Source organism: Rhinatrema bivittatum, chromosome 9 (genome assembly GCF_901001135.1).
Source record: "Rhinatrema bivittatum chromosome 9, aRhiBiv1.1, whole genome shotgun sequence".
Taxonomy (NCBI): domain Eukaryota; kingdom Metazoa; phylum Chordata; class Amphibia; order Gymnophiona; family Rhinatrematidae; genus Rhinatrema; species Rhinatrema bivittatum.
Genome location: NC_042623.1, coordinates 38,172,045 through 38,196,928, shown reverse-complemented (window position 1 = coordinate 38,196,928; position 24,884 = coordinate 38,172,045). Strand labels below are relative to the sequence as shown.

The window sequence follows — 24,884 nt, the reverse complement described above, 5'->3', positions numbered from 1 at the left end:
ATCAGCTCTCCTCGACGTTGCTAAACTCGCCCAAGTGTTCAAATCCATTGTTAATGATGCCAATATTGCATTTGCAAATTGCATTTCTAGTTATATATATTCTCTCATATAATTTAATTTAAAAAATAAAAATGAACCTATGTCCCCGATTCCCAAGTCTTCTCAAACAATTGCAACCCATCATGCGCTGATCACATCGTTGTTTGCGTACACGGAAATGAAAGCAGAAAAGCAATCTGTGATCTTATCGGGTACTCAACAGGATCACTGCAAGAACATGACAATTCAGCTTTAACCACATGGCCACTAGGAATCGCCAATGATTGATGGCTGGAACTACCTCTCTCCCATGAGTTATGAATGCTACCTCCACAGTATCCCCATTTGGCCCAGGGAGCAGAGGTCTGGCTTGCTTCTGGGAGCAACAATAGGGAATGGGCTTTCCTATGAGCAAGTTCTGGGTTCTTCCTAGTGACCCGGCCGCCCACGGTCAGAGACAGGATGCCGGGCTCTTGCGAAGCAGTGATTTGTCTCAGCATGGCACCTCTTATGTAGGGGGCAGAATCCAGGTCAGCGGCATGGCAATGCATAGCACTGGCTGCTGAGACACCACACCAGCACAAAATTGTTTTTTTTGAGTCATTTTCTCGTGTTGTCTCCTGTGCTGCTCCAGCTCTCCTGCTGCTGCTGCTAATGCCAAAAGTCAGATGGGCTGGAAAGACAATCAAGACGGGGACAGGAGCAATACAACTATCGACAAGTGAAATAAACTGGATTCTCTGGCCCTGCAGAGACTAGAAATGTGATAATGTCATGAAGGATGTTGTGATAAGATGCCAGCAAGGAAAGCACAGAGTGCATCACTCCAGGGACTGTGTTAATTGAACTGTGTACAGAAGGCTAATTTCCCTTATATCTCTTTTCATCCCTCTGCTCTCCACTCCCACCCCCATGAGAATGCTGCATGTAACAATCAAGATCTACAATACAACTATAAGGAGACCAGCACAAAAAGTGAGAAAATAGTTTGCTGGGGTAATATAGTACAGCCATGCTTTATATAGGGCTGTGTAATGTAGTATGGCCAAGCTTTTTGTAGGACTGTATTATGTAGTATGGTCATGCTTTATATAGGGGTGTGTAATGTAATATGGCCATGCTTTATATAGGGCTGTGTAATGTAGCATGGCCATGATTTATATAGGGCTGTGTATATAGTATGGCCATGATTTATATAGGGCTATGTAATGTAATATGGCCATGATTTATACAAGTCTGTGTATGTAGTATGGCCATGATTTATATAGGGCTGTGTATATAGTATGGCCATGCTTTATATAGGGCTGTGTATGTAGTATAGCCATGATTTATATAGGGCTGTGTATGTAGTATGGCCATGATTTATATAGGGGTGTGTATATAGTATGGCCATGCTTTATATAGGGCTGTGTATGTAGTATGGCCATGATTTATATAGGGGTGTGTATATAGTATGGCCATGATTTATATAGGGCTATGTAATGTAATATGGCCATGATTTATACAAAGCTGTGTATGTAGTATGACCATGATTTATAGACAGCATTGTTTGAACCTAATAGTCATCGATGTTATACAATGTTTTTCAAGCTTAGAAATGGGTTACATTCATGTTTTTCAATGTAGTTACGAGAAATCAAACTTATAATATGGTTTCCCTTCCAACAATATACAAGTTTGGTACTGAACACTCCTTACCTGCTATTAGGAATATGCACTAAACTATTTATTTGTTCTGTTTCCTTATCTTTTTTTGTGATTTTTTTTTTCCTTTTCTTTGTTTTGTTTATTTAAAATGAACACCCCCCCCACCCCCCCCCCCCCCGAATGAAACCTGAAAAAATTTTCAGGTCTACCTCATCCCCTCTGCCGCCCACTACCAAAGACACCCCCCCCCAGTGTCCATGTCCCCAGGACCCCCCCCCTACCACCGACTGCATCTGTGCATCTAAGGGGCAGGATCTCTGTTTCAAAATAGCACCACCGGGTCCTGAGGTTGACGCCATCATGCTGTGCTGAGGGAAGGTGAATATTTATCTTTGTTTTTGTGCTGCCTCATTCTGAAAACTAAACAACAGTGACATTTTCTGTTTCATTTCACATCGAAAGCCCATCCCTACTTGCTATCTCAAGAAGAGTCCATGCAGTTTTTGTACTCCCCGAAGGCTTGCTTCAGGGGGGGCTATCTGAGAAACCTGCGGCTGGTCATCTTCTTCTTTCTAAGTCAACGTGACAGTCCCGATTTGCAAATATCTGTCCTGCCCCACCCCGGTGACCCAGCAGCACAACTGTGTAGGCCTCACACACGGGCACCGACATGGGAGTACGGCCCTCATTCAACTTTCCCACCATGCACCCGCTTTCAAAATGCACTTCAAGATGGCTGAAGAGAATTCCTGTCAGTGCCTTACCACGGGGTCCAGTCAGGCTCCCCTACTCACTTTTAAATGAGGGCTGTACTGTGCCTTCGGCTCTCTCACTGACAATGCACACTGCAGCAGAGAAGAAGAATCTAGTCTACTCAAGGTCATTCAGTTTTAATTAATTGGGTGCAATGAACAACTTTCACATTTCTACCACTGATAGATCACACAGAAATGACTATAATGGGATCATTAACCTTGGTCTAGCTTATGTAATCTAAATGAGAATAAAAATCAAAAAATGTGGAGACCATTTGACTGTCTTGCTATTTATCACTATTGTCAGCTACTGTTGGGGGGGGGGGGACATGAATTGCAATGTAAGTACAGCCTGAACAAGCGCTACACACACACCCCCTCCACAAGTTTTGTCATACCTCTTGCAATAGTGAGTTTCTAATGAGAGCTTCCCTGGTCCAAAACGTAAGGAAAGCCTGCATAATACAACCGAAGGGCAGACCGTGATAAAAGGGCTACGAAGAAAACACATCCCATCCAAGAGCTACATGCGTGCATCAAGCTCACGCTTTCCAAGTAACTTATCGCTCACGTCACTGGTGGAGCAACACCTGGAGCTCCAGCCTCAGACTCTGGTATCCATTCCGTTCATGTGATTTGCGCTAAAGCTACCTCACGTACTTGCACATGAAGGTGTCGATTTTCAAAGGGATTTCCTTAGGTGTTCGGGGGTTTATCCGTGGAAGCCTTCTCCCCCCTCCCCGTGAACCACCCCGGGCCCTCGCTGGCTGACGGCACGCGTGCACGTCCCCCGTGGGCGGTGCAAGTACCCGCGGGGATGGCCCTTCGTAATCCCCCGCGCCTGCTCCTTCCTGCTTTTCCCACCGGGCCTGCTGCACTCTTGTGCACGCGTGGCACCGGCCCCCCCTCCCCCCCCCATGGCGGTTTTTCAATTGGGGAAAACCCTCCATGGGGTGTTTGCCCCCATTCAAAGTCCACTTTCATGACCACTGGTGCTCTGTATGTGCAGATCAGGCCACTAGAGCAGGAGGCGGCACAACCCACGAGTTTAGCATCTCAACGGGTATAAATAGTGCAAAGAAGCGAGCCTTTTCCAGTGGCAATGACGTTCTGGAAGAAGAGTCAGGAATTTTGTTTTTATTTGTTAAACTTTATTTCTGTGTATTCAAGCGTACCAACTCGGCAGCCAAACTACTTCAACCTAGAAGGTCAGGATAGGAGGTTAGGCTCAGGAGTAACAATCGAAAAATATTTCTTCATAGAAAAGGGGTGGTGAATGAGGGGAACAGCCTCCCAGGGGAGATGGGGGTGGTGTAAGCAAAAACAGTAACAGGATTCAAGATCACATGACGTAAGCGCAGAGGATCCCTCGCTGCGAGAAGTGAAGGCAGAGGTCAACTGGAGGTGCGTGGCCTTGCAAAAGGAAGCAAAGCGGGCGGAACGGTCACCATCCCTCACAAAGCGCGACACGCTGGTTTCCTTAAAAAAAAAAAAAGCCACGGTCATAGAAAAAGATCCATTTAGTTTTAAAGCTGCGCGGCTGCTAGAAATGTCGCACAGCAATCAGAAGCTGAAATCCACTACCATCCTCCGCGATTTATAAAAAGGAGTTCAAATATAGGTTCGCTTATTCTGCTACTTTCCTGACATTCGCTGTAAACCTCCCATATGTCGGGGGAAAGGTCCAGTCTTAACAGATTGCTGCCCAACACACATTAAATCAAACAGAACAAGACCGCATAAAGGTCTGCTTTACAGAAACAGCATGGCTTCACGTGTTAGCTCCAAATTTCAGGCAAGGATTCAAGTTTTGTACATCTGCAAAGCGACAAAGTACGAACACGTGCCAAGTGCAATAAATTTAAGGCAATCTATGACCACTCTACAATGTGGCACTGGGCTTTCTGTTTTACAGTCGTTCCTTAACAAATATATGCAACCTAAGGAATGCAAAATAGCTACCTGGGTGTAAGAAGGGCAAGCCAGAAACGAATCGTGTTGTCGCACCAAAGCAGAGCGGACGCTGCCCCCAGCAAGGCAAGAGCAGCTCAGGGCATTTCACCGCTGCTGGGTAACTTCGCCGTGGCAAAAGGGGACGTATGACAGAAAATATTATAACGTCAAAAAGAAAAACATATAAATAAATAAAAAGCAGTACAGGTACACATCATGGCCATAGCCAGCTCTTCCAAACTGCACATATTAAAAGATCATCATACTCACTTAAAGGAAATCTAGACAGCTGTTATGTTATATGGGAGCAAGTTCGTGGATTATTATGCTATTACTGTTTAAACTTTGAGAATTTTTTCTTTGCTGTGAGCCAGATATTGCATTCTGTACTGAACTTTCGGAAGTTTCCAGAAATAATTTTTACAGGTAGCATATATGACAAACGATGAATGGTTCTTAACAAAAGGAAGGGTTGCTGGAGTTAAAGGGAGGGAAGTTTAATATTGGAGCAGATGTGAATTTAAAGAGAAAGTTAGCTGGTGAAGTTTCCTTTCAGGTGCAGAGGGGCAGGGAGGATGTCAGGAGATGGGGCAGGTAAATATAGTTCAGGAGGAGATCCCGCAGGCACGCCGGCCGTCTGCTGCAAGACGCATGAACAGAGCTGCCCTCTCTTCCTTGCCTGGATTTCATGAGCCATGAAGGGCATGAGGTGATATTCTTGCAGCTCTTAGGGATCATCCCATTTCATTTAACACCCCCTTAGAGAGGCTGGCTGCTAATCAGAAGTGTGAGGTGTGTTTTTGTTTGATATGGGCCTGGTTGTTTGGTGCAGCAGCTAGATTATTATTGGGGCTGTTGAGGGGGGTAGAAGCACTATCAGGGGGCACCTCTCTCAGAGTGGTTCACTGCAAGTGGCTTGAATAGCCGATGCTTTGAGTCTGGACTAAAGTAGGATTTACCTCTTAAGTGCAGGAGCAGGAGACTCCCTTCAAGCATGTGGGCTTGGAGAGTTCCTCCTCTAAGGATGCAGGAATGGCCAGGGACGGGGATGGGGGTTGCTCTTTCTGCAAACATGCATCATGCTGAAATGTGTTCCTCCTCCTTTGTCCCAGTGGCACTTTCTCAGAAGCAGCCCTCAGCCTGAGTGGCAGTTTCCCAGCGGATGTCTCCTTAAAGGCACAAGGGCAGGCCACCAGCAATAGTAGTATAGGAGTGAGGGAGCAGCCTAGCACTTACAGTAGAAGGTTGAGAACCAGGGAAGCCAGGGTTCAAATCCCACTTCTAACACCAATACTTCTTGTGACACTGGAAAAATTCACTTCACCCTCCTGTTATCTCATGTATAAACGACAAGGGTAATTTTTGGCAGCCTGTGTAGGGCTAAAGTCTGTAGGAAAAAATATCTGCAGACTTTATTCCAAATTTTCCAAAACAAACTTATGCACATAAGTCCACGTTGAAAATTTTTGGGTTGTGCAGGATACCTAATCAGAACAGATGTAACTTACCATGCAAACTTGTGTGTGTGGATTTCAATGCATACTTTTGAAAATCAAAAATATGCATATAAATCCAGATCCCACCCCCAATTCTGCCCTTTGGAACACCTATTTTAATATGCATATACAAGTATGCATGAAATCGGGTTCTACCCATACTTTTATGTGCATATTTGCCATAATCACTTTCAAGAAGCCACTTAACACATAATATATCATGTTTTATGTGCGTGAGTGCCTTTAAAAATTACTCTCTTAGATGGTAAGCCCTGTGGGACAAGGAAACACTTACTGTACTCACCTTGAGCTCAGGTTTGGAAAGGCACATAAATCCAGATCCAGACCAAATTTTATTTTACAGTGCTTTGAATCCCACTGAACCGTGAGCCCCTGCGCCTTTAACAGGACAGACCTGGCAGAATGCTGCTGCTCAGAGCGGGCGGTGCTTCTGAGAAAGTGCTGCTGAGACAGCTGCCTATTCTGCCTGATGGGAAATCCGGGCCTGCTCTGGCCATGAGAAAGGATGGTAAGGTGTGAGTATGAGAAGCAACATGTAAATTCTGTAATAAAGTTACCGCCATGGACTGTCCCACAAGGAGGAGTGGATTGGGTTCCTTCGATGAGAGGTGCACTGTGGCCCCTGAACATGACATTTCCGATGTGTGACTCCCCCCCCGGGCAGCGATTATGCCATTAGCATACACAAGATGCTTAAATCCTGTGACATGCAAACCCAGACTCTAGTTATATTACTAAAATATCCTGCGCCAGCTTCCATTGCACCAACCCCGCGACCTTCTCCCTGCTGAGCACAGTCACCGTGCATCACTTCACATCTGAAGGGACTTACTTGGTCTTGAAAGCTCACACACTAACTGCAACATTTCCAATAAAACGTACCACAACCTGCAAATACTCCATTTTTCTGCAGGACTGATAGGGTCACTAGAACTCTGCCCCACTGGGCATCGTTTGAGAGTTTAAAAAAAAAAAAAAAAGTGTCATCATGTGCTCACCAGCATCATCCTCATAACTAGGGTGAGAACATAGCTCCACATCAGGAGGAACAAGCAGAGCCATTCCTGGCTTTAAACCCCACTGTGTGCATGGAGATGAGGTGCATATTATCTTAAGGACTAGCTCAACTAGCCCCCCATGACATGCAGCTTTATGGCCACCCTATTTATAACTAATTTTCTATAAAGTGCCCACCGCTTACAGAGGACAATTTTTGCACGACTTTATTCGGGTAATTAAGTACTTACTCAGGTAAATAAGCTGCCTGAAAATGACCCTTCCCTATTGCACCTGCATAGTTCATGGGTACAGAAGCACCCACCGGGGTTGGGCAGCCTCTGCAGGGAGTTTGCCTGGCAAGCGAGGCGGCGGTTTCAGAACTTGGCCCCAAAATGCACAGATCCCACTGGCGGTCACTAACCATTACACCATTCACTCCTTAATATTCTAGGTTCTGAAAACACTGATCTGCAAGCCCGCTACTAACATTTCCAACCCTGGGCTTCTGTTAGTGCTTTGCTGGAGCGGAGTGAATGCCTGGGGTGCATCCGTGTGCCTCTCTGCAAAGTGTCATTGGGCCAGGCCAGTACCGAGGGGAGGTCATGAGACCGCCGCACTGAGCACTGCTCTCGCTGACACAGCCTTTCTCCACTGTTCCGGTGTTACAGGGGGGGGGGAGTAACTCTCTGGAATCCTGCAACCTGTACTATGCCCGGCTCGCAAGAATTCCACGCACCAGATCACTGTCCGAGAGCAGTCGGAAAAAGGCTTTGCAAGCGAGAAAGGGAGCTGTCGTCGCCGCTGCCGTGCTCCGGAACAGCCTCCTGGTGTTGGACCGCTGAAATGAAGGAGCTGCGCCTCTGTGCACCAGGGGCAGCATCCCTGCTAACAGGCACGGAGGAGGAGGAGCGGCAGTGTAGAAAGAGAGGAAAAACAAAAAGCAAATGAGAAAAATGAAGGCGCAGGAGGGGAACACAGCCCGGGCGTCACATGGCCAGGCTGAAGAGGCGGAGGGAGATTGCAGTGCGAGCTCTACAATAGCTACTACTGCTTATGCCGTGGCTAGCAGGTTTCCCGAAGAATTCGTGAGGGTTGATTATGCCCTTTCAGAGACCTGTCATTAACTTGCTGTTGTTGCTCAGGCTACAGGATCACAGCACACCCCTCGCAACGGTCTCTGGACTTGCTCTCAGGACTGGCTCACTGAAATCGGCGCTCCCCCCTCCCCCCTTGGTGGCAGCTCTTGCACAGTCCTCCGGCAGCATACACCCATCTCTCTCCTCCCTGTACTTCCTTCACCCTCTGCCCAGCACCAGTATCCCCTCTATCCTGCTCTCTTCCTCCTACCCACAGTGCCCAGCATCCCCACCTTTCTCTCTCCTCCCCTCCTCCCTGTAGGCGGATGCTTCACCTACAAGCAGAGGCAGAAGCTTCCTTCCTCCTGCACAGTGCTCCCAAGTCTCCTGCTTACAGAGGGGAGAATATGGGAGGGAAGGTGCAGCGGCACGCCCTTAAGGGCATGACACCCTGAGAGGCTGCACAGGTCGCACACACCAATAGCCGGCCCTGCTTGTTTGCAACATAAAAAAAAAAAAAAAAAAAGAATCTCAGTTATTTTGTCTAGCAAATAAAAATTAACACTATTGCTTCATCTCGTTTCATTCAAATCTGACACAGCCTGGTCTTCTCCAGTGTTGTTATTTTGCAAACATACACACACACACATCCTAAGTAAAACAGACCACATAATGCTTCCACCTGTATTGAATGCATCATTAACAATGGACTCACTCAGTCTGGTGCAAACACTATTTTACTGATAACACCTGATACAAGCTCCTCTGAAGCCAGGGTCCCTCTCATTAGTGAGCCCACAGTCCCAGAGGCCCTGTTTCCAGATCCCAGTGTCCATGCTAAATGGCTCCCCTCGCTCACACGGTGCCTGAATGTTTAGTTCCACCCACCATGTTACACTGTGTACCAAACTGAGAGAAGATACTGTAAGCACTGCCAACACTGTCATGACAAGAGCAGCTTTCACCAAGCCATTTACTGGCGGGACTAGCCACGGATAAAAGGGTTACTTGAAACCTGCCCGTTCTGCATGTGGGTCAAAGGGGAGCGTACTGTTTTGACATCACGCATGTGTTTCCAGGACAGGAGGCAACGATGCGTGTAGTATGGGGGTTTTCAAAACCATACACATTGTTTTTTTGCCGGAAGCAAATATCTGCAGAAAAAAAAAGCAAGGGTAAATCTCCGCAGGTACTTTTCCCTCGGGCAGTTTTCCCAAGAAACGTTATGTGCATATTTTCCCCTTGAAAAGTGGTGCAAAATCCAGGACTCCGCACCTGCCCGCACAATTGTGAATGCTGCCGCGCCGATTTGGTTTCTTTTCTTTCCCAGCCTGCAAAAGAGGGCTCTCTCTCTCTCTCTCCTAATCTTGTGGTTACTTCCAGAGAAAGAAGAGGGGGTGGGGGATGCCATTTCCCCCACCCCGTTCTGCTTCTGCTCGGCTATTCTATCAGGCGATAGCCACGGTCCCTCCCTGGGAATGCCCCACAGACGTGGTCGGCAGCCTCCACACCGTTAGCGGCTTCCTTCAGCATCAGGATCCTTTCAGCTACACGCATTTAAATTCCCTTCCAGTCCTGGATGCCTGCTGCGCACTCTCCTCAGACGTCCAACGAGACAAAAAAGTGCTGAATCTTCTAAGGTGGTGCACAGAAAACAAAACACATATAGTTTACTTCGCAGCAATCTTAAAGCCTCTGCGGGACTTATTCATTCCCTGCTCAGGAAAACAATCTGTTGTGCTCAGTACTATGTTTTCTCCTCCACCATCTCCTCCCAGCCCCCCGCACTCACCAACATGTATGAGTTTTATTCCCAATTATAGGTTAGCAGGTTTGACAGCCGACGCTCAATTTTGCCGGCGTCGGTTCTCGAGCCCGCTGACAATCACGAGTTCAGAAAACGGACACCGGCAGAATTGAGCATCCGTTTTTCAACCCACGAGCCGCGGGCCTATTTCAATTTTTTTTTAACTTTCGGGACCTCCGACTTAATATCGCCATGATATTAAGTCAGAGGGTGCACAGAAAAGCAGTTTTTTCGGTGCTGGCAGAAATTGGGTAGGCTGCACATTTTACTTTCTGTATCGCACGGGAATACCTAATAGGGCCATCAACATGCATTTGAATGTTGCGGGCGCTATTAGGTTCGGGGGGGGGGGGGGTTGGACGCGCGTTTTCAACGCACTATTACCCCTTACTGAATAAGGGGTAAAGCTAGCGTGTCCAAAACACACGTCCAATCGCGGGTTATCGGCCTGTGAGTTTGATTTAATGTACTTTTTGCTCACTTTTGCAAATTTTTTGTAATGTTGTGATTCTTTAGGCACTGAACAAATGGTAAGATGCCAAAAAAAAAAAAGACAAACTGATGAGAAGGAGCAGGAGGAGAGGACAGCCCTATCCCAGGCCAGCCTGCCACCAGAGAAGACAGCACCGTGTGCTGGTGTGAGCTCATGGGCCCTGCAGTGGCCATGCCCCTTGCACGGGCTTTCTTAGTAAAAGGAGCCAGAAGATGAAAAAAAGAGGAGCAAGAACAATATAATGTGGTGGAAACGGACACAGGTAAAAATGGGTATTTTGCATTTTCAGTTTAAATATCTTGTTTGACTTTGCAAAATGGCTAATTATTTTAATTGGATTTTTTTTTTTTTTTACTCCCAGCCATCATGCCAGCCATCATGCCAGACATCTGACATATGTTCTGTGATTTTAGGTGGGGGTTGGTATGAGCAGAGGTTTTCTCCCTTGCTCTCCCCAGGCCCTTTCTCCCTGAAGTCCAGAATCCAGACTTGGGCCTGCCTGTGGTGAAGAGATTTAGAAGGTGGAAGAGAAGAGCCTGCTGGTATGAGAGCCAGACAAAAGCATCTGGGGGTAGGATCTGGAGAGCTCGAGTGAAGGGAGGGCTGGGAAGGAACCGGGGACAGAGCCAGTCCAGGGAATACGTGACTGCTGCCCGTGACTCTCAGATGAGGTGTCCCATACACGCAGGGGAGCCAGGAGCAAGAGAGCTGGAAGGGGCATGTGGTAGGACATCCACCCTACTCCGGGAGCCTCAGGTTCAAGATGTCCAGTTATGGACTGTGGAAAAATTAGCAACCCTATATATAAACACAGTACCTCTAGAGTGAGCTTTAAAGTAAATGCCCTCTGTTAAATACCTGGCTGTTGCACAATATTGATGAAGTATTTTAGCTAAAGTCAAGACTACTAGCGCCAACAACAGACTTCCATGTTACATGCACCTTGATTTTTGATAAAGGTGGCATATTAAGATAAATAAACTAAACTAAAATAAACAGGGAGCCTCGAAGTTAAGTTAGGCAGGACTATAAACCTGTTGGGAATTTGCGAAAGTTTCACTGACTTGAGGTTTTGATGTGTATTTGAAGAATATATTACATTTTTCCTGTTCTGATATTCAGACTGTTCTTTACCTTTGTCTTAGAGAGGCTTTTTTTCACCTCCTTGGCTATTACCCTAGATTTTAATGTACTTACGGTTTGTTTCTGGCCCCCTTTCCCCCTGGCCCACAATAAGTTAGGTGCGTACTGTGACAGTAAAAGAAGTTTAAATCAACATCTGTTAAAATTGCTGGCTAGAAGAATGTAATGTCCTTCATATTTCAGTAATCATAGCCGGGATTGGTTTATGCTTCCCGCTAGTTTGCTCCACCCCAGATTTTGGGGATAGCTGCCGGGGGTCAGAGGTTATCTATCGGGACTATAAAAACACTGTTACGTGTTTCAGTATTGAGTGATTCAGTTTCCAGCCTCGGTTTTTGATTTCTGAAGCAGAGGGGGACACGATAAAGAACCTGCAAATCTAAAAATTACAATTTCCCAATAAGAAAATAGGTCAAATTAATTCAGGAGGTGGCAAGGACAGCAGCACATCTGCATTGTTCACAGGCTCAGCCATACAGGCGGCAGATTCAGCTGCTCCCGGACGAGGGGCCAAGAAGGAACCATCCGCCACTCGGTGGCGGGCAAGACGGCATCAGATAGTTAGACTCAGTTTGCATTCGACTCAGCTTGCTGGGCGGTTTATTTTGGAGAAAAGTAGCTCTGTCTTCCCTAGTTCAGCTTCTTTCCCTGGGCTCCTTTTTTTTTTTTTTTTTTTAAACTTTCTTGAAATTTTTGGTTTTCCTTACGATTACCAACTCACAAAAAAAGGAGGAATAAGAGATTATCCATCTGAGGACTCCCCAAAGCTGGTGAACAAGGGTCCAATGGATCAGTACCTGCCCGTTGTATCATTTTGACTGGGTTATGACTTTTAGTGTTTTATTGTTTGGTTTGTTTTATATTTGATTTTAGGTATTTCAGCTCTGTATTTCATGTTACGTGTTTTATTGACTACCTTGAGCATTTGGGGGAAGGCGGTATACAAGCCTGAATAATAAATAAATAGAAATACAGGAAGTCCTCAGACTTAAGACCCAACAGGTTCCTGAAAACCATGTCTTAAGTTGAAACATTATAAATTGACACCAACTGACCTATAAGATCAATGTTTATAAATGGGGTATTAGTTTCAGCATAAGACCCCAATACCTGATTTTCACCAAATAATCCAGAATGTAGTAATATATACTACTGTAGAAAGCACAGACACGTTTTAAAGCATTACTTTTTTTTCTCTCTGAAAAAAAGATGCCAAGGCATGGCGCTGTCACTACTCAGAGGAGACGTCCCTGGTACTGTTCCTATTGACCTCACCTTGCCAGGCCTCGTGATCATCAGCACACCAATGTGTGCCTCTTGGGAGATGCTCAGGGAGTCTTTAAATCTAAGCAGGTGTTTCAAGTCGGCTAATGCGTGCGAATTTATAAATGCTGTAACTCGAAGCGCCTTACATCAAGGACTGCCTGGAACGAGTCAAAAGTGGCGAGGAGCTCGTGCTGCCATGGCTCAGTCCAGGAACAGACCGGTGGCAGGTCTTTACAGCAGGTTGGAGGCTGAGGATTCAGGACCGCTAGTTAAGAAGGTGAGCAGCTTGTTGAAATCTTTGGGGGGGGGGGTTTTCACACTGCTGGTCAACAACAAGATGAAAGAGCCTTTTCAGAGATGCTGGGCCTTTAAGGAGGGATTTATGTAAGCGCTGCCCATGCTTCTCAGACACAGATGATTTAGATGCAATGGGAAACAGCCCAGCAAGCAGTGCATGGTTTAAAAAGCGTGCAATCATGAACAAAAACAAAAGCAATTCAATCCTTTTAAGCCGAAAGGATCTAAGGTGACAATCGAAATGCTAATTAATTTGGACAATCTAAAACTGCCCTCCCCTCCTCTACCTACACAGTCTTATCCTGCCACACAGGCCGAAACAGTAAAAGTCGCTGGAGAGTGGGCGAGCGCCCGCTCTCCTGTGCGCGCGATTCAGTATTCAAATGAGGGCCCGCGGTAAAAAGAGGCGCTAGGGACACTAGCGCCTCCTTTTTGACAGGAGGAGTGGCTGTCAGCAAGTTTGATAGCTGACGCTCAATTTTGCCGGCGTCAGTTCTCAAACCCACTGACAGCCACAAGTTCGGAAACCGGACGCCTGCAAAATTGAGCATCCAGTTTTCAACCCTGATTTTAAATTTTTATTTTTTTTTAATTTTTTATTATTTTTTTTACTTTTGGGACCTCGGACTTAATATCGCTATGATATTAAGTCGGAGGGTGTACAGAAAAGCAGTTTTTTACTGCTTTTCTGTAGACTTTCCCAGTGCCGGCAGAAATTAACGCCTACTTTTGGGTAGGCGCTAATTTCTGAAAGTAAAATGTGCGGCTTGGCTGCACATTTTGCTTACTGAATCGCGTGGGAATAACTAATAGGGCCAACTTACCAAGTTAGAATAACATTAGGACTTTAACATTTTTTTTTTTTTAATTAACTCTTGAGCATCCAAACTGTGAACTTTCAACACAGAGCTGCTGCATAATCATCTTTCCCATAGCAAAAGACTTTGCTGAGGGAATGTAGGTAAGATGTTTTTAGGAGGTTGCGTCATGGTCTTCAGTTTAAACCCGTATATGGTGTTTGTGCATTTTATTTTCAAGAGGTTCTGTGGTTGGTATAGAGTTTGTAAAAGAAGGGATTTCGGGGAGGTCAAGGGATTTTTATACTGTTGTAATTGATTCTGATTTGCTTATATTAATTTCATGAAGTGTTGATGTATTATGTTAATTTAAGGATGTACTATGCTTAGATCTATATTGTAAATTGTTGAGTGCAGGTTCCCCTGCAGAAAGGCATGACCCAAAGCGAAAATAAGCTAAGCATGGCCCTGCTGTTCTGTATCATATGCAACAATAGGTTAGGTTATTATAATCAAAGCCTATGGTAAAAGAGCTCTGATGGTGAGAGTGCCTGCTTTTTGTCTCTTGGAGACTCAGACCTATAATTTTCCCCTGCTAGGAAGTCCATGTGAGGCCATGGCAATAGGCTGCTATACCTCGTGTGCAACTTTACAAAGATTCAGTCACTTTTGGAATACATTTTTATCAGGGACATAGGTCAAAATGATTTGCTCTGTTATTTTAAATGGCTTCTTATTCACTGCTCCTGTAATAAAGGCTCAGGTGGGTCCATACATACTGGACAGCTGGTGCTGAGCTTCAGTGAGAATGGAATCATGTTTTTTGCCTGCACAGTAAATAAAATCAGACAAAAAAAAATAGAATAATTTTAATTTGCAAGAAAATTACATTGAGAGGCATGCAAGAGGCACTCAGCCTTAACAATGCATGAACGGCAGTTCCCTTCCTGAAACATGTGGGTGATTTTGTTTAATTCTCTTAGAAGGTACAGCTTCTTTTCACGTTGCAACTCTTTAACCAATTACTGAATCTCTGGCTTTTTCATTCCTGCTTTGCAGGCCGTTGTAACTGCACGGGTAAGAAAAGAGTGGGAGCTAAACTCAGTCCCATCCCCCGTTGTGCTCCTTTATTATTCCTCCCAATATTTCCCCAATTTGATATTACTGAGTAAATGGGCTATTCTCAGGCCTGAAATTTGTCTTATTCTGCTCTGCTGCCAATAATGTATTTCCATACTTAGAGATATGCCTGGCTCATTTACCTCTTCTAAATAAATCAATGCACCTTGCTCTAGTTACTTTGTTTTAGGGTGTGTAAGTTTTTAATTAACAATTATCTACTCCTTAACCGGATGCCCATTCATTTCATATAAGCAGAGATATCAATCTTGTACTTTTAGATTTTGTTACAATTTCAGTGACTCAGAAAGCCTCCAAGAATGCTAATAGAAGTGCAGTGCTAGTTTTAACTCCCTCGGAGCTTTGCCAGAGAGAGAGAGAGGGAGCAGTCCGAGAGCAACTACTAATAGAAAAGATTACAGAAAGGCTTTTAACTTGCTTACTTCCAGGCCGATGCAATATTGGTGCCCGCTCTCCTAACGCTCGCCAATCAACCTCTCCGGGGCGCCCAACGTTATATTTCAATGGGCTGCCGCGGTAAAATGGAGGCACTAGGGGGAAACTGTGCGCCCCTGGCGCCTCCTCGGCAGGAGAGGTGGCTGTCAGTGGGTTTGGAAAAAGGGACGCTCAGTCTTACCAGCATCCGTTTTTCTAACCTGTGCACAGCTACAGGTTAGGAAATGGGTGCTCATTAATTGACCTGTAGGTTATTTTCCTGTCCCCAGGGGGGCTCGATTCACCATAGACATAGGACGGGAGAAATGCTTTAGTGACGCAGGCTCTAAGTTTGTACCTGAGGCAATGGAGGGTAAAGTGACTCGCCCAAGGTCACAAAGTGCAGCAGTGGGATTTGAATCCTGGCTTCCCTGGTTCATAGCCCACTGCTCTAACCACTAGGCTGCTCTTCTACTCTGTAGGGCAAAATGTATATACCTGGCCTTTAGGTGAATGGGTGCAATGGTTGGATCTAGGTAGAAGGCACTCCCTTCACCATAAAAGCCCATTTCCCAAGAAACGTCTGAAGGCAGAATTCCTACCCTCTGCTTCCTTTCCACCACTGATTGTCTATAGGAAAATCTTGTGAGTCCTTGCTTCAGTAGGCCTTGGGTGGCTCTTCTATGTTTTTGTTGATTTTCTTGAGTTTTTGTATTAATTTAATAAAATATATTTTTATTTTTGGTTATTTTGAAGTATTTGAAATGAATCTGTGATTTGTTTAATGCATGGATTTTAAAATATTTTTGATTGATACATATATGAAAGAATGCAATATGCTATTAGTGAACTAGCAGATGCAATTGTTGACCTGTTGATATTTTTCACCTTCTTTGTACTTCTCCATCTCGAGCATAAGAGCATATAAGATCACCACATACGGTAGTTCCCTCCAGCAACCACCTTTGCCATGTCTGAGCACAAGACTGTAATAATCTGAATAGCTAGCAATTCTGTAGTGGATGTTTTGTACGGCTTTTGGGAATTTTATACTGAAAACCTTTGAAGATTCAGAAGTAGGGACCTTCAGCTTACAGTGGTGGCCTGGATTGCAAACTGGTTGACGGACAGAAGACAATGTGTGATGGTAAATGGAACTCTCTCTGAAGAGAGAGCGGTTTTAAGCGGTGTACCGCAGGGATCGGTGTTGGGACCGGTCCTTTTCAATATCTTTGTGAGCGACATTGCGGAAGGGATAGAAGGTAAGGTATGTCTTTTTGCGGATGACACTAAGATCTGCAACAGAGTGGACTCGCCGGAAGGAGTGGAGAGAATGAGACGGGATTTAAGGAAGATGGAAGAGTGGTCGAAGACATGGCAGCTGACATTCAATGCCAAGAAGTGCAAAGTCATCATATGGGGAATGGAAATCCGAATGAACTGTATTCGATGGGGGGAGAAAGGCTGATGTGCACGGAGCAGGAGAGAGACCTTGGGGTGATGGTGTCTAATGATCTGAAGTCAGCGAAACAATGTGGACAAGGCGATAGCTAAAGCCAGAAGAATGCTGGGCTGCATAGAGAGAGGAATATCGAGTAAGAAAAGGGAAGTGATTATCCCCTTGTACAGGTCCTTGGTGAGACCTCACCTGGAGTATTGTGTTCAGTTCTGGAGACCGTATCTCCGAAGAGACAGAGACAAGATGGAGGCGGTCCAGAGAAGGGTGACCAAAAAGGTGGAAGGTCTTCATCAAATGACTTATGAGGAGAGATTGAAGAATCTAAATATGTACACCCTGGAGGAAAGGAGGAGCAGAGGTGATATGATACAGACTTTCAGATACTTGAAAGGTTTAATGATCCAAAGACAACGACAAACCTTTTCCATAGGAAAAAAATCAGCAGAACCAGGGGTCACGATTTGAAGCTCCAGGGAGGAAGATTCAGAACCAATGTCAGGAAGTATTTCTTCACGGAGAGGGTGGTGGATGCCTGGAATGCCCTTCCGGAGGAAGTGGTGAAGACCAGAACTGTGAAGGACTTCAAAGGGGCGTGGGATAAACACTGTGGATCCATAAAATCAAGAGGCCGTCAATAAAGAGTGGGTGGCTAGCCAGAATGACGGCTACTGCCTGGAGACAATACCCTTATTCAATAAACATACACATGGTTACTGTGACTCCAACATCGCTCTAAGCTACAACAGCAAGAGGAAATGTGGAAAAAAGGATTTGCACTCACAAAGTGGGGAGTAGCTGGCTTGTTACGGCGGTTACTACCCCAACCAAATAAGCCTGATACTTCACTTTCAATGCATATCCAGCATAGCTCTCTGCTTCAACGGCAGGGGAGAAGAAAAACTGATACTTCACGCATATCCAGCATAGCTCCCTGCTTCAAACGGCAGGGGAGAAGAAAACCTGATACTTCACGCATATCCAGCATAGCTCTCTGCTTCAACGGCAGGGGAGAAGAAAAACTGATACTTCACGCATATCCAGCATAGCTCTCTGCTTCAACGGCAGGGGAGAAGAAAAACTGATACTTCACGCATATCCAGCATAGCTCTCTGCTTCAACGGCAGGGGAGAAGAAAAAACTGATACTTCACGCATATCCAGCATAGCTCTCTGCTTCAACAGCAGGGGAGAAGAAAAAAGGATTCGCACTCACAAAGCGGGGAGTAGCTGGCTTGTTACGGCGGTTACTACCCAAACCAAATAAGCCTGATACTTCACTTTCAATGCATATCCTGCTTCAACGGCAGGGGAGAAGAAAAACTGATACTTCACGCATATCCAGCATAGCTCTCTGCTTCAACGGCAGGGGAGAAGAAAAACTGATACTACAAACATATCCAGCATAGCTCCCTGCTTCAACAGCAGGGGAGAAGAAAAACAACCAATAAGGGCTGAACAACACAGTCTGGGTAAAACAAATAAGCATGGGTGTAGCTTGCTTATTGCGGCGGTTACTTCCCCTACTACCCATAACTAATCAAGCTTGATATTTCACTTGGTTGCAGCTCCATCACTGCTCTCTACATTAATGGTGGGGGTGGAAGGGAAATAGAACCAAAGAGCTAAGAGAAACAGATAAGTATGAGAAAAAAATGTGAAGCTTGCTGGGCAGACTGGATGGGCCGTTTGGTCTTCTTCTGCCGTCATTTCTATGTTTCTATGTTTCTAGTGTGCACGGTACTAAACTAAGGACCGGACTTTCAAAGCTTTACGCGCATAGAAGGGGTTACGCGCACCGGGCCTATTTTATAAAGGCCCGGCGATGCACGTAAAGTCCCGGGGCTTCGAAAAAGGGGCGGGAGGGGGCAGTCCGGGGCGAGGACAGAGGCTCCCGGCACAGCGGCCTTTTGCTGCCGTGCCGGGGGATCGCGTGCCGGCAGGCTGCCAGTGCGCGCAACCTACGCCTGCCCGGAGGCAGGTGCAGAAGGTAAAATAAAAGTCAGAGGGGTTTAGGATAGGGCTGGGGGGGACAGGTTAGGGGAAAGGGTGGGAAGGTTAGATTAGGGGGAAGGGAAGTGCCCTCACAGGCCGCTCCGAAATCAGAGAGGCTTATGAGGGAACGGGTGAAGGCCGCGGGCGTTGGTGTGCACAACTGTGCACCCCCTTGCGCGCGCCACCCGCCGTTTTTATAACATGCGCGCACCTGCGCGCACCTGCTATAAAATCAGGCGTCCATGTGTGCGCGCCAGGTAGAGCGCACGCACATGCACGCCAGTGCGTGTCTTTGAAAATCTACCCCTAAATATATACCGCTTACTTTAGATGCAGACATATTGGCAGCTCTAGTTATTTAATTTGCCTGCCTCTCCCCTTTTTACCAGGTACAGAGAGGATTATTGGGCTTTCAAAGGCTGAACTCCATGAACACTGGGTAGCCTGCCCACTTAGCCAGCCACTGAGTTTGTTATAAGAATCAGTTAAAACATGTCCATTTGGCAAGAAAGCGGGGGGGGGGGGGGTGGGGGGGGGGGGGGGGGGGGGGGGGGAGGGGCAGGGAAATATCATCCTTGAACGTCTGCGTCCACGCCTGGTGCTTCACGTGCTGATCGCAGAGGATGTCACGTCTGCAGCAGGGCATGCTCTAGTCCTGGGGACCCCAGTGTATGCAAATTTTCTCTCATGCATATTCATTGTGGATATCATGAAAACCCGACTGGCTGGGGGGGGGGGGGTCCCAGGACAGGGTTGAGGACCACTACTCTAGTGGAACGGAACGGTCACCGTTCGGTGCTGGGCACTCTCTCTTGGTTATGGCTCCTGCCTGTCCTTTTACGTCCGCGTGTCGTACAGCTCCCCCCTCCCCAAAGCAGCCGCCGGTGTAAATCAGGGGCTGGCTTTTGCCATCGCAGGCGGCCCACAGGCAATGGGGGGAGTGGAATTGGGTCTTCCCCCACCCAACCCCCAAATGCCCTTGTCCACGTCCCTCCCCTCTCCCAGCGTCCCCACCCCCCACCCCCCTCACCTTGGAATCATCGCCGTGGCTGCCCCTCCAAACCGGCACCGACCTCAGCAGCAGCAGCACGAAGGCCGCGATCCCTCGCACACGCAAGACGTCCTGGAGCGCCCTGCCTACTCCTCCTCCTCCTCCTCCCCCCCCCCATGGGCTTATTACCACAGAAACAAGGGGCAAGAGGTGGGGAGTGCTGCAGGGCCTCTGGTGAATTCCCCCCCCCCCTCCCCCCCCCTCCTGAGGTTGCTGCTGCTGCGGCGGGAGCCGGTGCTGGAACGGAGGACAGTGGTGCGGCTGTAGGCCCGGCTCGGTGGCAGGGCAGTGGCGGCGCTTCGGCGCCCATGAAAATTTGGCGCTGGAGGCCTTCGCCCGGCATAAATATAACCATCAGCTGGCATCGCGCCTAATATTTCTACAGAGGGCAGCGGATGAGAGAATAAGCTGTTCTCTATCACCGACAGCGAAGAGGCCAGAGAGGCTTAAGGCTGGAAAACAGAGGCCTTGCAAGTAAATATGGGGTGGGAGAGAGAGCGAAGGTCTTTCTCCAGTGGGGGAACGCCACATGCAGAGCCTTACCTAAGGCTGAAGAGGCCTGCCTCCTCCCCGGAAGCCTAAAGCAGGACTAAGCAGTAAGTTGCTGAAAGTAGAGAAGATGACAACGATCCTCGGCGTCGTGCCATTATATTACCAGCCTGCATTCCTCGTGGAATACTACAATATACGTGCTTGCTTTTACTTGTTAGTCTGTAAGCTGGTTCCATACATTTGGCCTTATTTAACCAAAGTTACATAAGAATATTTTTTTATTGTTGAAGGCTGGCAGATATTGAAGGCAAAGGCACTTCTGGGAAGGCAGCCAGGATATACACTGCCCCTGGGATATCCCACCCAGCGCCCTCCCCCTTTGAGAAGGAATGCTATGCCTGGCTGCTGGCCAGCTGCAGACCAGAGGCGGGGCTGGGTTAGGTAGGGCATTTAATGCCAGGGCAGAAAAGCCTTGCCGATTTCTTCCTGCGGAAAAGAGGGGAAAAAAAAAACAAACAAACAGAAACCACGGCACACATGCCCAAAGCTCTCTCAAAAGTCCCTGAGAGCACAGCCAGGACCTTTAACAGTGGCTGAAAGGCTGCTGACAAAAATAAAAGGTTATGGCCGCCTCAGAAGGACATCGGTCCTGCAAAGGCAAAGCTATCTCCAGAAAGGAACTGCCTGCAACTGCAGAATAAACACCAGAACAGGACCCGAAAGTGCAGGCTGCTGAAACTCTGCTTGTAGAAGAAATCAGAACCACCACCGTACAGTTCCCCAGCGAACCCTGTCACGATCTGCCGCAAGGACAGACAAGCTGCCGCCGAATCTCCCGGCACTTGGGCGAGGAAACACCCAGAGATGCACAGAGTCCATGGTGACTGGGGTGGAGAAGGGTTCAATGCCCAGCAGTGTCGTCAGTAGGGATACCAGATTCAAAAACCATGTGCTTGCTTAAGCGATGTTTTTTTTAAATTATTAAAATCTGCGTGATGCACTTTATCTTGTTTCGCTATTGCTGGCATTGTAATACTTTTTTAGGATATTGCTTAAGCAAGTGTTTGGTTTTAGTTTTTCCTGGATTTTTTCCTGTTCCCTCTCGCTGATGGCTAGAGGTCAAAGCATATTTGTAATTAAACTTTTTGGTTCTCTGTTTAATCATTACATTGGTGACTTAAGTTACTACTCCTTATTCTATACAAAACATGATATGATACCAATTTGTTAAAATGGCAAACATACGTTTTCATATAGCTTTGCAATTTACTGGTAAAAAGGTGTTCAAAGGCCAGTGAAATAAGTCAACTTTGTCAGTGATTCATTTGGAAGCCCAATATTTTTTTTTTAATTTATTCTGTTACCCTTTCTGTAACCCACAAATAGAAGACTTTCCATTTTTAAACTACATACAAGTCAAGAGAAGGTCCAACTCTATCCAAAACATACTAAACCAAACATAACGAATATAAAACCACAAAGCAAAAACGCGCTCAGTGTTAATCATAATGTCTGATCATATTATTTTACAGTTGGTTCTCTAAAATAAATGTAAGCAACCTGGTGCCATTAGCAAACCAAGAGGTTTAAATCCTGTGGCATACACGCCTAGCCTCTATAATTACATTTCAAATGCACTATAGCTGCAACCTCCTTCTCCCTGGTGCTCACAGTTACTGCAAAAAAAACTAAGTTGGTCCCACTGTCCTCACCAGCAGCATCCTGATAAACCCATTTACTCTCTGTGGTACCCGCTGATTACAAGGGCCATCGAGTCAACACAGTGCTCTCCTTCACTTTCTGAGCTCAGAAAGCGTTACCCTGCGAGCATGGCCTTAAACTTTTTTCAGCCCTGTTAGTAATTTTGCTGGAGCGGAATGAATGCCTGGGGTTTGCAGCCGCCGTCCCTTGGCATCCGCGTGCCTCTCTGCAAAGTGACATCAGGCCAGGCCGGGAAGCTCCCAGGCCAGTACCGAGGGGAGGTCATGAGACCGCCGCACTGAGCACTGCTCTCACTGACACAGCCTTTCTCCACTGTTCCAGCCAGACAAGGCATCCTGCAACCTGTACAGCAATTCGCTTGAGCAGCACTGCTCAGGGCGCAGGACTGGACTGGGTGCCTTGTTGCAGTCTCTAGCCTTCTTTACGACCAACAGAAGAATCTCAAATATTTTGTCTTGCAAAAAAAAGTGAGAGAGAGAGAGAAAGAAAAAGAAAACTATTGCTTCACCTCCTCATTACTTTCCCAGCTGACAAAAGCCTGGTTCTGGCACTTGCTGCATTTCATGTTGTGCATGCACACACACCCCCCCCCCCCAGAAATCAGACCGCAGCCCGTTTCCACATTCCAAACTTTCAGAAAAGTTACTTGGTGCCTGTTAACGCTGACATTTTCCCTTTTGTTGTTTTCTTTCTGCGCCTGTGGGAAGGGGCTTCCCCCCTCCCCAATCCTGCTGCACCCGTCGGGGGTGTCGTGGCTACTTTGTGAGGAGCAGGAATGCCACTTCCCTCCTGCCTCCCCCCGGCCATTCGTTCTTCCTCCGGCTGGTGATGCCGTTGCCCGTATCCCCCAAACTTTCAGCTCCTTCCGCACCGTTAGCTGCCGCCTCCGGCATCAGAGCCTTTCACTGACGCACATTAAATTCCCCTCCATCCCTGCACGGCCGTTACACGCCTCTCCTCCTCCCCCCCCCCAACAAAACAGTAAAAACAAAAAACCCAAAACTTTGCGAGACTCTTATATGATGCAAGGATGGGGGATGGGGGGAAGACATCTCTTAAGTTACTTCTCAGCGGTCTCCCACCCCCAGCCCCCTTTTCCAAAGGAAGGAATGGTGTGGATTTTTCCCCGCGCAGCCTCTCCCCGCAGCTGCCAGGCAGCGGGCGCGGAAGGCGCTGCAGGACGGAGCCTCTTACCTTGCTTGACACACTTGAACCTGATGGGATCTTTGCAGTGCTTGATCACGGCCAGCACGTCGCGGGTGGTGAGCCCGGCCACGGGGGTCTCGTTCACCTCCAGCAGCAGCTCCTCGGGGACCAGCCTGCCATCCTGGTAGGCCACCTTGCCGGCTCTCACCTCCCCCAGGTACGGGAACTGCCCGTTCTCCGCGCCCCCCTTCAGCTCGAAGCCCAGCTCCCCGTCGGCGTTCCTGTCAATGACGCTCTCGTGGACTTTGCTGGTCCAGTGGCTTTTCTTCTTCAGGCTCTTGGACATCGCCGTGGGGCTGTGAGGGGAGGGGGGGCGGCCCGTGGCTTTCCCGCTGCGCTCGTCCCGTGCAGTTGCCACCACGGCTTGGCGACAGCCCCCCCCCCAACCCTGCGCGCGACCCGGGGAAGGCAGGAAGCGGTGCTGGAGCTGGCGGGGGGAGGGGAGGGGGTGCTCCGCTTGTCAGGCAAGTCTCTCTGTGGCGGTCTGGCTGAGCAGTTGCATACAAGATAAAAAAAAATAAAAATCTGTGCATGGGCTGCGCCTCAGTAGGTATCCATGTGGTAGCTGCAGCAGCTGGAGTGGCGTTTGTACAGTAACTGGCGGCGGGGGAAGGGGAAGGCATGGGGAGGGAGGTTGGGGGCTGGCTGCTCGCTCCCCCCCCTCCCCACCAGCCTGACCTCAGCTGGGGAGCTCTGCGCATGCTCTGACTGCCGCAGGACTACAAAGAGCTGCTGGAAAGACTCGGGATAAAAAGCGGAATCTGACCAGTGCCCCGGAGCTGGACGTCCCTGCAAGCCTCTGCAGAGCGGGAGCGGAGGGACTTTTTAATCTGAGGACCCTCAGGAATCAGCCCAGCCTCATTCATCCTTCTCAGCGGCTGACCTGGAACAGGAAATCTCCAGCCTGAATCCGTCCCAGCGGCTGCAGAATCCAGAGATCCCTGCATTCTCCAGCTCTGCAGAGAAGACGAGAACGGCAAAGTTGTGGTTTACCAGCCCCTTCCCGGGGTAAGGGGGGTGGGAACCGCCTTTTCCCTTGCCTGGGGAACAGCTCCCTTTTTATTTCTTCTCGCTAAAAGGGCTGTCCCCAGAAGCACTGCTGCAGCAGCTAGGAGTTTTTGTTAGGATGTTTTAGGGGGTTTTTTGTGAGCTCGCCTCATGCTTGCTTATACGGTACCACTTTCGTTTTACAGCACAAGCTCTCCTGGAGCTCTCCCGACAGAGCAAGAGGCAGGCCTGTCGGGCAACTGTAAGGGACAAGCAACAATTGAGGGCGGGAATCAGTTGATATGAACTGTTAATGCTGCATTATTTTCCTTCTGCCCCCCTCGCTAGACGTTGTGCCTCCCTTCAGCATCTCACCTTTAAGTTTGGACAGTTCAGCTCCCGCCTCCCCCCTTTTTCCAGAATATCCATTAAACTGGGTTATGGTTTAATCCTTGTGCTTTTCTCTTTATTTTTCTCTCTGCACTGCACATCCCGCATTACATCGCCCTCCTCCCCCCCGCCCCATTTCACACAGGCAATCTGCAAACTGACAGGCCGATGTAATAAAGTGCGCCCAGCCTAGTGCATCCATAACCCCCCCCCCCCCCCCCAATGCAATAAGGCAGTGGTCCC

General features: G+C 47.6%; 1 protein-coding gene across 10 annotated transcripts in view; it reads right to left on the bottom strand.

Moving 5' to 3' along the window:
• MAGI2 (membrane associated guanylate kinase, WW and PDZ domain containing 2) overlaps positions 1-24,282 on the bottom strand; it is a 1,548,202-nt gene extending 1,523,920 nt beyond the window's left edge. For 9 of the 10 annotated variants that reach the window (XM_029615849.1, XM_029615851.1, XM_029615853.1 and 6 more), the window contains exon 1: positions 23,253-24,282. In XM_029615849.1, coding sequence (XP_029471709.1) covers positions 23,253-23,550 — 298 coding nt within the window. In that variant the 5' untranslated portion in view covers positions 23,551-24,282. The remainder of the gene's footprint in view (positions 1-23,252) is intronic. The other variant, XM_029615858.1, reaches the window with a different exon arrangement.
• Between the last annotated feature and the right edge of the window lie 602 nt (positions 24,283-24,884).